This window comes from Glandiceps talaboti, chromosome 4 (assembly GCF_964340395.1).
Source record: "Glandiceps talaboti chromosome 4, keGlaTala1.1, whole genome shotgun sequence".
NCBI lineage: Eukaryota > Metazoa > Hemichordata > Enteropneusta > Spengelidae > Glandiceps > Glandiceps talaboti.
Window position 1 is genome coordinate 168,812 of NC_135552.1, and position 15,804 is coordinate 184,615.

General features: G+C 36.2%; 1 protein-coding gene across 5 annotated transcripts in view; it reads left to right on the forward strand.

Annotated features, from left to right (window-relative positions):
- The window catches only part of LOC144433597 (vacuolar protein sorting-associated protein 18 homolog), a 320,975-nt gene that overhangs the window by 120,598 nt on the left and 184,573 nt on the right, over nucleotides 1–15,804 (forward strand). For all 5 annotated transcript variants that reach the window (XM_078121923.1, XM_078121926.1, XM_078121925.1 and 2 more), the window contains 4 exons: nucleotides 9,484–9,572; nucleotides 9,828–9,926; nucleotides 10,176–10,338; nucleotides 11,179–11,236. In XM_078121923.1, the coding sequence (XP_077978049.1) occupies nucleotides 9,484–9,572; nucleotides 9,828–9,926; nucleotides 10,176–10,338; nucleotides 11,179–11,236 (409 nt within the window). The remainder of the gene's footprint in view (nucleotides 1–9,483; nucleotides 9,573–9,827; nucleotides 9,927–10,175; nucleotides 10,339–11,178; nucleotides 11,237–15,804) is intronic.

The following is a 15,804-nucleotide window of genomic DNA, read 5'->3' on the forward strand; positions in this document are numbered from 1 at the left end:
TCGACCTAGACATACTAATATGTAAGTTAAGAATGTCCAAGTGTAATAACAATACTATTGACTGGTTTACTACTCACAAGTGTAATAACATTACTATTGACTGGTTTACTACTCACAAGTGTAATAACATTACTATTGACTGGTTTACTACTCACATTACTATTGACTGGTTTACTACTCACAAGTGTAATAACAATACTATTGACTGGTTTACTACTCACAAGTGTAATAACATTACTATTGACTGGTTTACTACTCACAAGTGTAATAACAATACTATTGACTGGTTTACTACTCACAAGTGTAATAACAATACTATTGACTGGTTTACTACTCACAAGTGTAATAACCATACTATTGACTGATTTACTACGTTATACTTACCTGAAAAACAGAAAACAAATTGTGTCTTATAAGGGGATCTCCTCTAATGTAAATGATGTACGTCATGGAGTTCCTCAAGGCAGTATACTAGGTCCACTATTAATCATTGCATTCATGAACGACATGCCACTAAGTGTAAGTACAAATGTAGATATGTTTGCTGATGATACCACTATTAGTGAAAGGGGTGCTAAACTATGGGGGCCCGTTCTGGTCACAATTATGTAGAAATAATAAAACTACTGCTGTAATTAATATTATGTATTCCCCGAATTATTTCAATGTGCTAGAATTAGTTTAATGTAGTCTAGAACTAATTTTTATAATGGCTGCAATTAATAGCTCGCGCAGTGGCTCAATGACTAGTACGCATGCGCGTCATATATACTATCCGAAAAAAATTGGTGGTTCTCCCAAGGATGCATTGCGGCGCGTAGTGACTACGTATGCGCCTTCCATATACTATGTGCATTCTCCACGCACTACCGTATAGTCATACAGGCGACGCCATGCATTGCAATATTGTAACAGTAGGCCTGTTGGCACAATTATCGTAACATTGTAACGAGTATCGAGGCATCACTGTACCCCTAGTAGAAATTGTTTCACTATTTGGAAGTTTGACTATGGTATGCGATAAGGACCACTCATGACATAGCGCAGTTGAATTTTCGGGTTGTGGAAGTGCAGTTTTGATATTTATATTGTCGAATGTTACTGCACCAACAAACATAGTAAAGTAGTTATTCTTTTTAGAACATGTAAAAAAATTCAATTATCGATCCTAAATCATTGAGTTGAATTGAGAAATCACGATGTTCGGCAACATGTCAACAAAACATTTGTCCAAAGACCAACGTTGGTGGAGGGTCTATGATAAGTAGGCTGATTGAAAATGAACAATATTAATCTAATGGCTATGATGATTTTTTAAACCAACAACTGCATAGAGTGTTGACTTTCTTTACTTCTCATCCATGTCAGAGAATTAGATGTCATTCTGACATTCAATAAAATAAATTTTGATTGTCAACACCCCTGGAAAATGACCCAAATCAAGTGTATCAACCCTGGCCCAGGCAGCCGGTCACAAATGAATCTACCCTGCGCAAGCTTATGGGCATTGCCTAGTTGTGATATTATTAATATGTATTCCTTGAATTAATTAAATGTGTTTTGATTAATTTTATGTACTGGACTTATTTGTATGTAGTCTAGAATTAATTTTATGTATTCCTTGAATATGCCTGGAAGATTTCAGGTAAAAAAAGATGGCAAATGGAGTTGCTTGAAAAAAAATCCAGATATGAGTGGGTGATGGAAAAAAACGATGGACCACTGCTGCTAGAAAAAAAATGTCTTGGCAGGGAAATGATGCACAGGTTCGAGTATACTGTTCAACCTGCTCGTACCTCTCCAACCAGGACACTTGTCAAATCATGACAAAACATTTTCAAACACATGTCAGGGACCAGTCAGTTTAGTTGGCCTGTGGTACATACATTTGTATATATTTGTTCTTGTCTCTCTTTCTTTCATAATTTTTTTAAACATTACTTCAAGGGTTCAAACATAACTATACATAAAATTATGTCATATACATGTATTACTTTGCTACCACACTTAGTAGTTCACAGGGTTATTGCTTACATTGCCGTTTTCTTAAGAAAATATCGTACGAATCCTGCTGCTACAAATGCATCATTCTCTATACTAGTAGAAATATTAAAGCAGGATGGACATTTTCTTTCGTTAACCTTTCAAATATGGAAGTATATTTTAAATGAGTGTTTCTGTCAGTTTTATTGATCCTGTATATTGTATTTGTCTCTTATTTGTATTTCTGTGTGTTTTACCTATCCTGCTTTTAGCTATTAAACCAGGTTATCTGTATGATTTTAACGCTCTTTAAATAAAGTTTAAATAAATATATTGCAAGTATAAGAGATTTATGGACAACTAAATGAATATTCCAAAAGTGTATGCAAATGTGCCTAGCAACAAGACCACACCCATAGCAACAGCCAGATGATTGCAAATATTGCAAAGATATCAACAGGAAATAATCTGTCTGTCTGTCTGTGGGTGGATGTGTGTGTGTGTGTGTAAAAAACCGCTGAACCGATTGCCATGATATTTGGTGGGTCCATTACCTTGGGTGTCTAGTTAAGAAATTGTTCAAATCAAAATGATCTTACCACCAGTTTGTGATTTGGGTATGGGAAATGGTATTTTTGGTCAAAAAACTTAAACTCAATTTCTACTGGGCTGAAAGTTGAGTGAAACATTCTTCAGGGTGATTTTACTATGAATTGTTCATGACATAATGGTCCCATCAGTGATATGCAAATTAGGGCTAAAATGTGTCTTTTTGGTTAAAAATCTATAATTCCAAAACTACTGAGCAGATTGGGCTGAAATTTAATTGGAATGCATCTAGGGATGTATGGACAAAGATATATTTAAGCATACAATGATTCCATGAGTGATATGCAAATTAGGTGTAAAAATGTTCATTTTTGGTCAAAAACTTATATCTCAAAATGTACTTGGTCAGTGAGTCTGAAACTTGGTGAGATGTTTCTGAAAGTGTTATTCTGCAGATTTTCTTCAAAACATTTGGACAAAATTGGTCATAGCAACCATGCCCATGCCCATAGCAACAGCCAAACGGTCGTGTATTTCACAAAGATAACAGGGATTAATAGACAATTGATTAAACATTCAAACAATGTATGTAAATTTGCCTAGCAACAAGACCACGCCCATAGCAACAGCCAAAAAATCAGGTATATTGCAAAGATAATAGGAATTGAAAGACAAATGAATAAACATTCCAAAAAATGTATGCAGATGTACCTAGCAATAAGACCACGCCCATAGCAACAGCCAAATGATCACATATATTGCGAAGATAATATCAGAAATTCATACACAAGTGAACAAAAACATTCAAACATGTATGCAAATATATCTAGCAACATGACTATGCCCATAGCAACAGCCAAATGACCTCGTTTATCACAAAGATAGCAACATGGTTGGATAGGCAACTGGATAGTCATTCAGCAAATGGACTAGCCTATGGATAAACAATTTTGAAAACTGCAGTTATGCTACAACGCCATTTGCGATATTTTTTTTTCTTCGCCACTTGATTGTATATATATATTATTTATTTGCCAGAGGTTGAAAAATGTTTACATATCAAGTGAGGAAAATGAAATAATCAAGTAATCACATCGCCAATTAGGAAAAGTATATATAACAGAATAACTTGAACTTCTGGCTGGACCACAAAAATAGTTTGTTCAAACTAGTCGAGTTCGAGGCCCAAGGAAAACATATACAGTAATATGATATAAAAAAATAACCAAAAAACAAACAAACAAAAACTTGAAATAACAGACCAAAACGAAAGCGAAACACACACACACACACACACACACACACACACACAAGCAAGCAGACAAACAAACAAGCAGGGAAACACACACACACACACACACACACACAGAGCAATGTCTTAATACCAAAAAGAAATACACATGTCGAAAATATATACAAGGGGCAAACGAAGGTTATAACGATATTTTCAGAGTAAATTGACTTAGACTAGTAAATACTGTTTTAATTTGGATTTAAAGGTAGATCTTGTTCCTATCTTTTTCAGTTGGTCAGGTAACGAATTCCAGTGTTTTGTGGCTGTGTACTTAAAACTGTGTTGGCTCAAAGTGAGATTAACTTTTGGAATGTAGAATTTGTCTCCTGTTGAGAGTCGTGTCACATAATTATGTGGTATTGGGTCGAGGTAGTCATGCACTGTCTGTGAGAAATTGTTGTTTTTCAAATCAAAGATAAATAAACAAGTATTAAATATACATAACTGGTGAACATTTAAGATGCTAAGTTGGCGAAACAGAGGGGCAGAGGGAGCACGAAAATCAGAAAATGTGATGAGTCGGAGTACTTTCTTCTGAAGATTTAAGATAGGTTGAAGAAATGACTTATAGGTATTTCCCCATATCTCGATACAATAAGACAAATGGGGTAATATCATGGAATTATATATTAGGAGAAGAATTGATTTTGGCATATAGTGTCGAATTTTTGAGATAATTCCTATGATGGGGGAAATTGAATTGATAACTTTTTCGATATGCGAATTCCAAAGCATGTGTTGATCTAAAGATACTCCTAGGTAATTAATTGAAGCAACTCGACGTATCTGAGAATGATTAATGCTCAGGCTCCCCTCTGTTTTCACTGATCGTTGAGAAGTCTTGATTATCATAAAATTCGTCTTATCCGCGTTGATTGTGAGCATATTTGCATCACACCAATCGCAGACTTTCCTAAAATCAAAATTGAACAGGTCAAGCTGAATGATATCAGATTTGTCGTTAATAAATTGAAACAGATTTGTGTCGTCAGCAAACAGACGAAAATCAAATGCATTTGTGGAGTGTATAATATCATTGATGTAGATCAAAAAAAGTATTGGGCCTAAAATAGAACCCTGTGGAACACCACATGTGATATCTCTATAAGATGACAAGTTATTGTTGACATTTACACACTGTTTACGCTCAGAGAGATAATTTTTGAACCAGAGTAACGGCAAACCTCTGATACCATAATGATTTAATTTCTCTATAAGAATGTTATGGTTGATTGTATCAAAAGCCTTCCTTAGATCAATGAAAATACCAAAAGTTAAATAACCCTTGTCCAGTTTGTCGGCAATACCAGTGACCAAGTCAGTTAGGGCAAGTTTCGTGCTGTGCTTTTTCCGAAAACCAAATTGAGTCCTTATAAGGATGTCATATTTGTCGAGATAGTTGATGAGTTGATTATTGACAATAGATTCCATTACTTTGCTAAGTATGGGTAAAACTGAGATTGGTCGATAATTACCAACATCAGTTGGCGATCCTTTTTTGTAAATGGGTATTACCTTGGCGATTTTTAATTCATTGGGACAGATACCATGACTCAATGAACAATTTACTATATGGGTGAGTGGAAGTGCAATTATATCTGCGGAATGCTTAACTAACTGGGGATTGATCATATCTTGTCCTGTGGCTTTTCGAGAGTTGAGTTTTGATATTTCCAAGACGATGTCATCTTTGTTGACAGGGTGAAAGAAAAATGAATTTGGATAGTTCCCCTTTAGATATTGGTTGAAATCAATGTTATGTGTAATCTTGGCAGCAAGATTCGGACCAATACTTGTAAAATATTTATTGAATTCATCAGCGATGTCAGTACAGTCAGTCAAACATGTATTGTCTGGGTTGTTGGTAATTATTTTGTCAGGGGCAAGTTTCGTCGGTGTCTTATTTAAGATTTCTTTGATAATTTGCCATGTTTTGTTCGTGTCTCCATTTGCATGCCTTACTTTGTTTGCGTAGTACCTTTTCTTAGCCGACCTAAGGAGCTTTGTCAGAATGTTTCTGTACGTCTTGTATTTACTTTTAAGTTTATCATTACTGGAGTTGTTTTTCATTTTTGAGAAGATTTTGTGCTTAGTATTGATAGATTTTAAAATACCTTTAGTAATCCAAGGTCTCTTGATTGATTTAGGTGATTTGGTTACTTTTTTTAGGCGAAGGTGTCTCTTGATGACATTATGAAATAAATTATAAAAAGTTGTATATGCCTCGGATGCATCATGGCAATCATAAACTGATTGCCAAGATACATCACTTAGGTCAGCTAAGAAGGCGTCTTTGTCGTAATGTCTGAAGTCGTAAGTCTGTGTTTTGGTGTCTGGCTTAAAAACATGATGAATATTCTTGACAACACCAAAAATTGGAAAGTGGTCAGTTATGTCAGTTTCAATAACACCACTTTCAATAAAGTAGTCAGTGATGTTAGTAATCAAATGATCGATGACTGTATTTGATGTATCAGTAACTCTGGTAGGGGTATCAATTATCTGTGTCAAATTATATGTATTGAGAAGTGTGTTATAGTGGATAATAGATGGAACATCTGATGATGTGTCAATGTTCATATCCCCCAGGATGATACAATCATTACCTTTTGCAAACATCTGGTCTAGGCATGCCTCTAAACTGACAATGAATTCATTAAAAGGAGTATTTGGTTTCCTGTAAATGACACTTATGATAAATTTTTTGTCATTCATGATGGCCTCAACAAAGACTGATTCACAGTGGCTAATTTTACTTGTGTTTATGCGAGTGACTGAGAGGGAGGTGTGAAAATACAAAGCTACTCCTCCACCTTGAGACAACTCACGATCACACGTTATCAAATCGTACGAAGGCAAGTTGTAAAGACAACAATTTGACTTGGGATGTAACCACGTTTCTGTGAGAGCAATAAAGAGAAAATTGTGATCTAATATGTTCAAGAATGCAACAAAGTCATCATAGTTCTTTGAGAGAGATCTGATATTACAGTGTAGAAAAGAGCATGAGTTGATGGAGAAATCGCTGTTCGATTTAAACTGGTCAATAGTGTATGACTTACAATTGTATTTGACAGTGGTTTCTTCAATCATCTTGAAAGTCATGTGTACTTAGATAGAATGTCAACAGTTTAGTTACTTAATGTGGAGAATATCAGGAATTGATGCAATTCTTACGACGGGGGAGTTGTCTTCTTTTCTCACGCATACTTTGCCATTTTGTGTCCATATGTACTTCCATTTCGCTTCTTTACGCTTGGTATTGGCTTCAAATAAAAGTTTCTTGGTCTTGGGTGTTAGTTGTTCATTTATGTAGATTCTATTACTTGTTTGTTTTGGAGCGGCAAATCCGATATCTGACGTCGTTTTGTTCCTTAACCTTTTCTTGGCTTGGTATATTTTATTCCTTACTGTTCGTCTCGTAAATCTAACGATTATGGCAGGTACTTGATGTTCTTTCTTCTTAGGAAGACGGTGGCTTATGTCGATGTCACTTTCGGATACTGGTACTCCTATAGCATTTGCTATCCTTGTTACAATTTCATCTGTGTTTTCATTTTGATTGACTGGTATACCATGTATTTCCAGGTTATTTCTGCGTGTATATTGTTGCATGTCCTCAATTTCGTTTTCTGACTGTTTGAGTTTGTTTTCCGCCATGTCCAACTTCTTACGTAATGCTTTATTTTCGGATAGGAGGTCTTGTACGTCTTTCTTGTAGTCTTCAAAGAATGTATTCATGTAGTTCACAGATTGTTGAAGTTGTTGTAAGGTAGAAACCATGTCTGTGAATTTGTCTACCTTCTCACAGAGAGCATCGAGTCTACTTTCGATAGTTGTACTTTTTAACGGGGTTCCACTCTCACTTTCCGCCATTTTGTCTATAGTAAGATCGGGTTTTCCACTGTTTCTGGGAAATCGATTAGATTCACATATTCTGCAAAGATGTAAGTCCCCTTGGCACAAACGTACATTCCTGTTGGTGCCGCAGTCATTACACTTCATTATGCTTAGCTATATAAGGTTTAGACGAGTTTTACCTCTCCTTCAGAGGGATTTTTCACGGAGCGACTTTCATAAGGTGCAACCTCGTTGTGCGCCATTGTTAGTCGTGCATCTTCGATCGTATCGTCGATATGGTCATCCTTGTTCTTAGAGTCATGAAAGTCAGTTCCTAAAAAAGTTTTATTTCATTACAGTCATCAAAATATATCTTTTCACTATTGAAATCCATGTCATCAAACATGTTTGGTAACCTGATACTACTGTACTACATGTACACATTGTACATGTATACTATAGTACACACACAGTAACTGAGGTTTTGAGATGTCTGACAGACTGTCAACATCCGGTCAGAACATATCTTTAGCCCAAATGTCACATTACTTTACATTATCAAACGTAACATCGTGACTTCATACATAAACAACAGGCCTTTAATTAGGATTAAAAGATTATCACTAAGGGGCCATGTCATTTTAAAACTGACGCACTACAAACGTAATTCCTTCATTTAGGGGGTGGGGAGGGAGTTCATTTCGTTATAAGGATTTTTAATTTTTTACTAAAATGGAATCAAAAGAGGCAATGCTATTTTTCTTATCTTGAAAAAATGACAGTCAGAAACTTTGTCGACATACAATGTACACAGAGAGATGTATTTTTCTAAAATAACCTTATCTCATTTACTTGTACCAGCAACTCTTGGTTTTCAAAATGTCCGGCATATCTTTACATTTTAGGATTACCTAATGCCAAATTCTAGACGGGTTAGCTGTTTAGACATGAGGAGATTCATCATCACAAATATAAACAACACTGCTCTCCACTATGTAGGTAACAACATGTGATCTCGTAAACGAAGTGGGTATGTGATCAGAGCTGATCGTTCCATCGTAGTGGCAACTTTTAAGGACCATCACGATAATTTATTTGAATAGACTATGTGGAGAGGAGGACATTGCCAAAATCCATCTACACAAAGGTTCTAAATTAGGCCATGTTGGGGTATATTATGTGAAACTAATATGAATGTAAATCCAGAAATTACCATTATGTCACATGTTTGATGTAAACCTCTAAACTTGGACTAAATTGTTGTAGATAGCGTGGTATTGCGAACGTTTATTTCAGCACTAGGAACAAGTTGATCGTTCGACTGATGTTGATTTAATCCTTGTATTAACGTGAAAATCAAAAGATCAATCACCTGAAATAATTATTCCGCAATAGTTTAGTAATTCCAAACAGATTTGTAGATGTTTTCATGTGATAGTTGAAATATGCAATGATGCCTGTGAAAGCCGTGGCCACCGTCAACGTGTTCATCACTGTCATGGTGTGACAGTCAAAATCAATGTGTATAAATTATGGAAACGTGCGAATAAAAAACAACTAGACAGAAACAACTTGAAGGCTAAAAAGGATGAGAACTGGTAAATACAATTTCCAGTTGAAACTATGTTTTGTAGAGACTCTAATCTTCAGGTTCAATTATCGAAATTAAGCAAAATCTTGCATTATATCAGACACTGTGTAGTATTTATTTGTCACCACCAATTTCTTTGAAATCATGTCTCCATTCATTCACATAGAAGTAAAGTATTTCAGGGGGTGGGGAACTGTGTTTTCAATGAAGACTTGTTATTTTCCAGACGACTGTATCAGTTTATTGGTATCATCCCTACTTCAGCTGAAGCACCTGTGTTTTCCTATGTATTCCAGAGTTATGAAGATAGTCCAGGTATGAATGCAGTATAATACCAAATCAAAACTCATGTAGTTAATGTGTGATATGGACTCTCTACCCATAAGCTGTATTGCTATTTTTAATTAATTTGAATGTGCAATTGAAAAAAAAGTAGACCAACTCCTCTCTACTAGTCATTGATAGTATTAGTATGTTAGTTCAACTGTTCTCTTATCTTTTCTGTTGATCCACAATTGTTCATTATGATTTGATAACAAAATGAGTTTTGTATTTTGTTTTGCACAATAGCTAGTTTCTTGGAGTTACCAGGTAACTTTGGATACAGTGAATTGAAGTTCTATGTACAGAAACACAGATCACCACCAAAGAACTTTGCATGGATGACTGGTAAGTGAACAAGATGACTGGTATCACACACACACACATGCACGCACACGCTCACACACATGCACACGCACGCTCACACACATGCACACACATCTACACTCACAACTTCAACACCAAATTGTCAAATCTATGACATCAAAGAAATATTTATGGTGATTTGGACTACAGTGGACAGTCCAGAGATGAAACAGCTGAGAGTAGATTGATATAGGTTTGAATTGCAATATTTACATTCAATTTATTGTTTAGGACCTGGTGTATACTATGGTAATATGGACTACAGTGGACAGTCCAGAGATGTAACAGCTGAGAGTAGATTGTTACAGTATCCTCTAGATGATGGAGAAAAGTTTGTACCACCAGTATCAATGGTTGTGACTGAATTCCATGTGCTTCTACTCTTCCCAGACAGGTAGGATCGAATAAATCCATTACTATATCCTTGTCAAATTAAAATAATTATAGTACATGTATCCTGATTACAGTGATTTCTTGGTGTCAGTATAATCCCTTCAGATCTAGTCACCACATGTGTGTGATGTAGGCAGTAATCGCTTGATGTCAATAGCCCCTTCAGATCTAGTCACCACATGTGTGTGATGTAGGCAGTAATCGCTTGATGTCAATAGCCCCTTCAGATCTAGTCACCACATGTGTGTGATGTAGGCAGTAATCGCTTGATGTCAATAGCCCCTTCAGATCTAGTCACCACATGTGTGTGATGTAGGCAGTAATCGCTTGATGTCAATAGCTCCTTCAGATGTAGTCACAACGTGTGTGATGTAGGCAGTAATCGCTTGATGTCAATAGCCCCTTCAGATCTAGTCACCACATGTGTGTGATGTAGGCAGTAATCGCTTGATGTCAATAGCCCCTTCAGATCTAGTCACCACATGCGTGTGATGAAGGCAGTAATCGCTTGATGTCAATAGCTCCTTCAGATGTAGTCACAATGTGTGTGATGTAGGCAGTAATCGCTTGATGTCAATAGCCCCTTCAGATCTAGTCACCACATGTGTGTGATGTAGGCAGTAATCACTTGATGTCAATAACCCCTTCAGATGTAGTCACCACATGTGGATGATGTAGGCAGTAATCTCTTGGTGTCAATATAGTCCCTTCAGTTCAACTCTGACTTATGACATGATCTTTTGGAGAATAAATAAAAGACTATTATATAATTATGCTTCTTTTACATATTGTTATACATCAAACTTGTTTCACTGTTACTTAGCTCATTTCCTCTCTTTAGGTTAAAAGCTATGTGTGTCCTAAATGAACAGCTAATCTTTGAAGATATCTTCTCTACAGTAAGTTATTTAATTTAATTATTTAGTAACTTTTGAAACATTCCATCTTTTGTTTGCAATCCAATGTTAATCAAGTGACATTTTCACAAACCAGAGCTGATATTTCTAACAAGTGAATGCCAGATTTAAACTGGGTGTCTTCAATAAGGGCATAGTGTTTTGAGATATATGCAATTAGTTATGTTTGAAATATATACCAAATTGAATTCAATTTGAAGACATTCTTAAGTAATGGCCTAATTACTGAAATCATTAATTATGCAAATGACTCATTAAAACTACAAGCTATATTAGCAAATTTTATTTGACATATTCACTTGTTATCATCAATGCATGTACCAAATTATATTCAATTTGAAGTGTGCATTCTTAAAGTTGTAAAATTGTTTAAAATTGCCATTTTTTCAATATTTCAAATACTGTAAAAGATCGTGTAGAACCAACCTTTACCATGTAATCAATTGCCTCGTCCAATGCTAGTCAAATTGACCCTTGTAACGACGTAGGGCTTCAGAGAATAATTCGATCATAAACAAAATGTTTTGAACATCCCGCCATTACCGCACAAATTGCCACATCATTTAAGAGACAAGGTCACGCGAGAATTTGGGAAGCGACTTCACTTGTTGCAATTGTTGTATATAGTTTCTGGTTGTATCGGCAAGTTCATTTTACATGACGTACAGAAGTGTCACATTGTCACTTTTTATTACTTTCATGCTACTTTCTAGCTATTGATTTTCGCCCCTGAATTGAAAATAAAACCAATGGAAGTTACTGTACACTGTCTGCAAACAGGGTTATCTTGGCAGTAATATTTGTTCTGATGAGCGTGAATGTCACATTGAGTGATCAGTTTTACCCATCTACGTTACCTACTTCACTTCAATGTTGACAGACGATTCCACACAAATTTACCCCTCAGCAGATGATATATAAACTGCTCAATGTGTGACTGGCGATGGTATTTATTCAAGGGCATGCAATTAAACACGACGACGTGATACATTGTACCGCGGTAATGCATGGCAGACACAGACCTCACTGTGCTTCTCGTGACATGCGTTCATTTTGACAATGGTACCAATCGTTATCAGGAGAAAGTGGCTCAACTCGGGAAAAATCACTGTATAATCAAGTTTTGCTTCTGAACACAACCAAATTCACTTTCAATTATCAATCTATTACACATATTTATGGAAGGAACGCTAGCAAATGCCCACCTCGCTAAATAGTTCAACACGTACCCCTCTCCGAATGCATAGACTTCGATACTTGACGTGCGATCATACAGTAAAATTTTCCATTTTTAGGCTGCAGTGCATCATCACATCCCGGTTCGCGTACATATAATCATGGATATATAAGATAATGTCATCAAGATTATTGCTATAAGAAAGCCATGTTGGCATGTATTTTATTTCCAGCAAAATTCCACAATATATCAAGCTGCCCTGAGTTTACTTGCATGACTACATAGTCTGATTATTAAAACAGGTACATTTCCTAGTAGTTGGGGGAAAGGAATAATTTATCCACTTCATAAAAAAGGTCCTTTGACCGAAGTTAATAATTTTCGTGGGATTTCTCTGTTATCGTCCATGAGCAAGATTTTCACTAAAATTATTAATAAGCGTTTAGTGAGTTGGGCGGACGAAGCATTCATAATCAATGAAGCACAGGCTGGCTTTAGAAAGGGATACAGCACAATGGACAATATTTTCACACTACAATCTTTAGTTCAAAAATATTTAACTCAGAAAAAGGGTCGTATGTATTGTATTTTTATTGACTTTTCTAAAGCGTTCGACCGTGTTACCCACAGGTACCTGTGGCACAGATTAATATCTTATAACTTGCATGGAAACATTTTGAAAGTTCTTAGATCTATGTACGACAATATTGAATCTTGTGTTCTTTGTAATGGTGGATTAACAGATTATTTTAATTGTAAGGTTGGCACCAGGCAAGGGTGTATGTTGAGCCCTCTTCTTTTCAGTTTATTTATAAATGAGCTTACTGCTTATATGAACAAGAGTAACAATGGAGGAATTTTTGTAAATAATGATTTCAATAATCTAGGCATCATTATGTATGCTGATGACGTTGCTGATGTTGCAGACTTGCCTATACATTTACAAAGGAAATTGAATCAACTTGAATTGTTCTGTGATCATTGGGGTATGAACTTAGAGTGTGTCTATATTGTAAAAGACAAGGTTTTACAGTTGTTGAGGATGAATGTCATTTTATATTGTTTTGCCCCTTATATAACGACCATAGAGTAGATTTTATTCCTCAAAGATTTAGAGTTCACCCCACGAAAGAAAAATGTTTTTCCTTACTGGCATGCAAGAATGAAGTAGTCCAATACAAACTATCAGTTTTTGTTCATAAAGCTTTCAACACTCGTACTAGTTTTGTTCAGCAAACATAGATGTATATGTTCTCCCCTGTCATATTTTTACCTTTAAGTATTTTTCCGTCAATTATTAGTAGAATGATATTCAGTTCTTTGTTCCTTTTCTTCTCTACTGTTATGTAAAATGTTTTGTGCGATGGGCCGAGGCCTTAGCATTTGAAATAAACTAAACTAACTATAGTCTGATTATTATTTATTACAATTCACTGCTGGGTCGTGTTAGTCGTCGTGACATGGTGGGGGCCGGTGTTCAAAGGGACAAGGTTCTTGAGATATGCCATGGAGTATTTTTTATCAGAATACAGTAAAATGTCGATAATATAGACGTGTTTATAGGCAAATACATATTGAAGAGTGAAAAATATTTTTTAGTTCTGTGATCGCACAAAGACACTACATACAAATACTACTAATAGTACTATTACGGTACTTGTCATGTTATCATTTACTGATTTTAGACTTATCTAACAGCAATCTTGCAACATCCACGTGTTTTGTCAGACCAGTTTCTTCTTTGACTGCATTTCATCGGTGTATCTCACTAAAAATGTTGATTTTGCCCTCATTTCTTTTCTCCCACTTGTTTTTACTAGCGGAATGTAGAAGTTCCACATTACCGTTGATCATGTTCGGCGCCATGTTATCTATTAGCAACAATATTGTGCGCATGTACGGATGATATGTCGCGCGTCAAGTACACATCTTTCGACCATAACATTTGTGTACGTACACAAAAAAATATTTTTATATTTTTAAAAAATTACAATTCTACCTCACTGCTGTCTTGCCGGTGTCCCTCGAGATTGCGCGATACTACCCAGCATTCAGTGAGTATTTTCACTTCTGAGAAGAATTTTCACAGAAAGTGACACTTAGGGGTAGTTTGACAACACCTCTCACCTACATCACCGTATTTTGGCGATTGTGAACGAAATTTGAGTGCACTGCAGGATTTGGAGACGATGGACTCCGGTAATGGTAAGAATACCAGCGCTAGAACCAGTAGCAGTACATCAAGAAATGGACAACAGCCCACTAGAGGATCTTCCTCTGTGAATCACACCTCGAAATCGGGGAAAGGGCAGCCTACGGGCAAACCAGGAACAGTGAAAGATGCTGATAATAATAAGCCGAAAAATAACCCACCGAAGACAACGGTGGCGGCCTTACAAGGAACACCGGCTGCAAAACGCAGCGCCACTATTGCAAACAAAATGTTGAGGAAAAAACTCAATGACGAAAAAGCTAAAAAGCTGTTAGATTCGTACATGCAACCTCAGAATCTGGAGAACTTGCAAATAGTTCGTGTTAATGAGGCCATTTGGGCCAAACTGGACAGACCAGTAAGACTCAGAGATATCAGCATGCAGAACATTCAGAAATTTCTGATGAAAGGACTGATACCATTGTTTACACTGCTAGACAATTCCATGTTGAAAAATAATGCAGATCCAGACAGTAATGAGTCTGCTACTGAACAATCACAGAGACTGGTCATTGATGCACTGTCATTTGTTACTCAGGCCAAGCACATGATCAATGTCAGAAGGAGAGAACTCATAAGAACCACATTGGGACCAATGTTCAAACAACTATGTAGTACATCTACTCCAATCACTGACTACCTCTTTGGAGATGATCTACCAAAGCAGATCAAAGATCTGATGGAGACAAACTGTATTGGTAACAAAGTACAGAGCAGACAAGACAGCAGAAGCTGGTCAAAACAAGGACAGACCTTCAACAATTACAGGAAAAACTACAATAGTTACAGAAAGGACTACAAGTCAAATGATAAGAACCATTTTTTATACAAGAAGAAATTCCCAAAGAAGGGACCACAACAAGGCGAGAGACGCCAATAAAGGCTAACAAAGCCAGTTATGCTCCTAATTTGGAGGTAAGCAGTCTATCAAATTACTCAGTTACACATACTGAAGATAATTTTCAGGCAGGTCAATTGAAATGGTACCTTACACAGTGGAAAGGCATTACTAAAGATAAAAATATATTAAATGCTATTATGGGCTATGAGATACCAACAACTCAAACACCCATGCAAACTGGGCCTATTAATGTACATCATTTCAACCCTTCAGAAACAGCTATTATCCAGGCTGAAATCACAAAACTACTAGCCAAATAT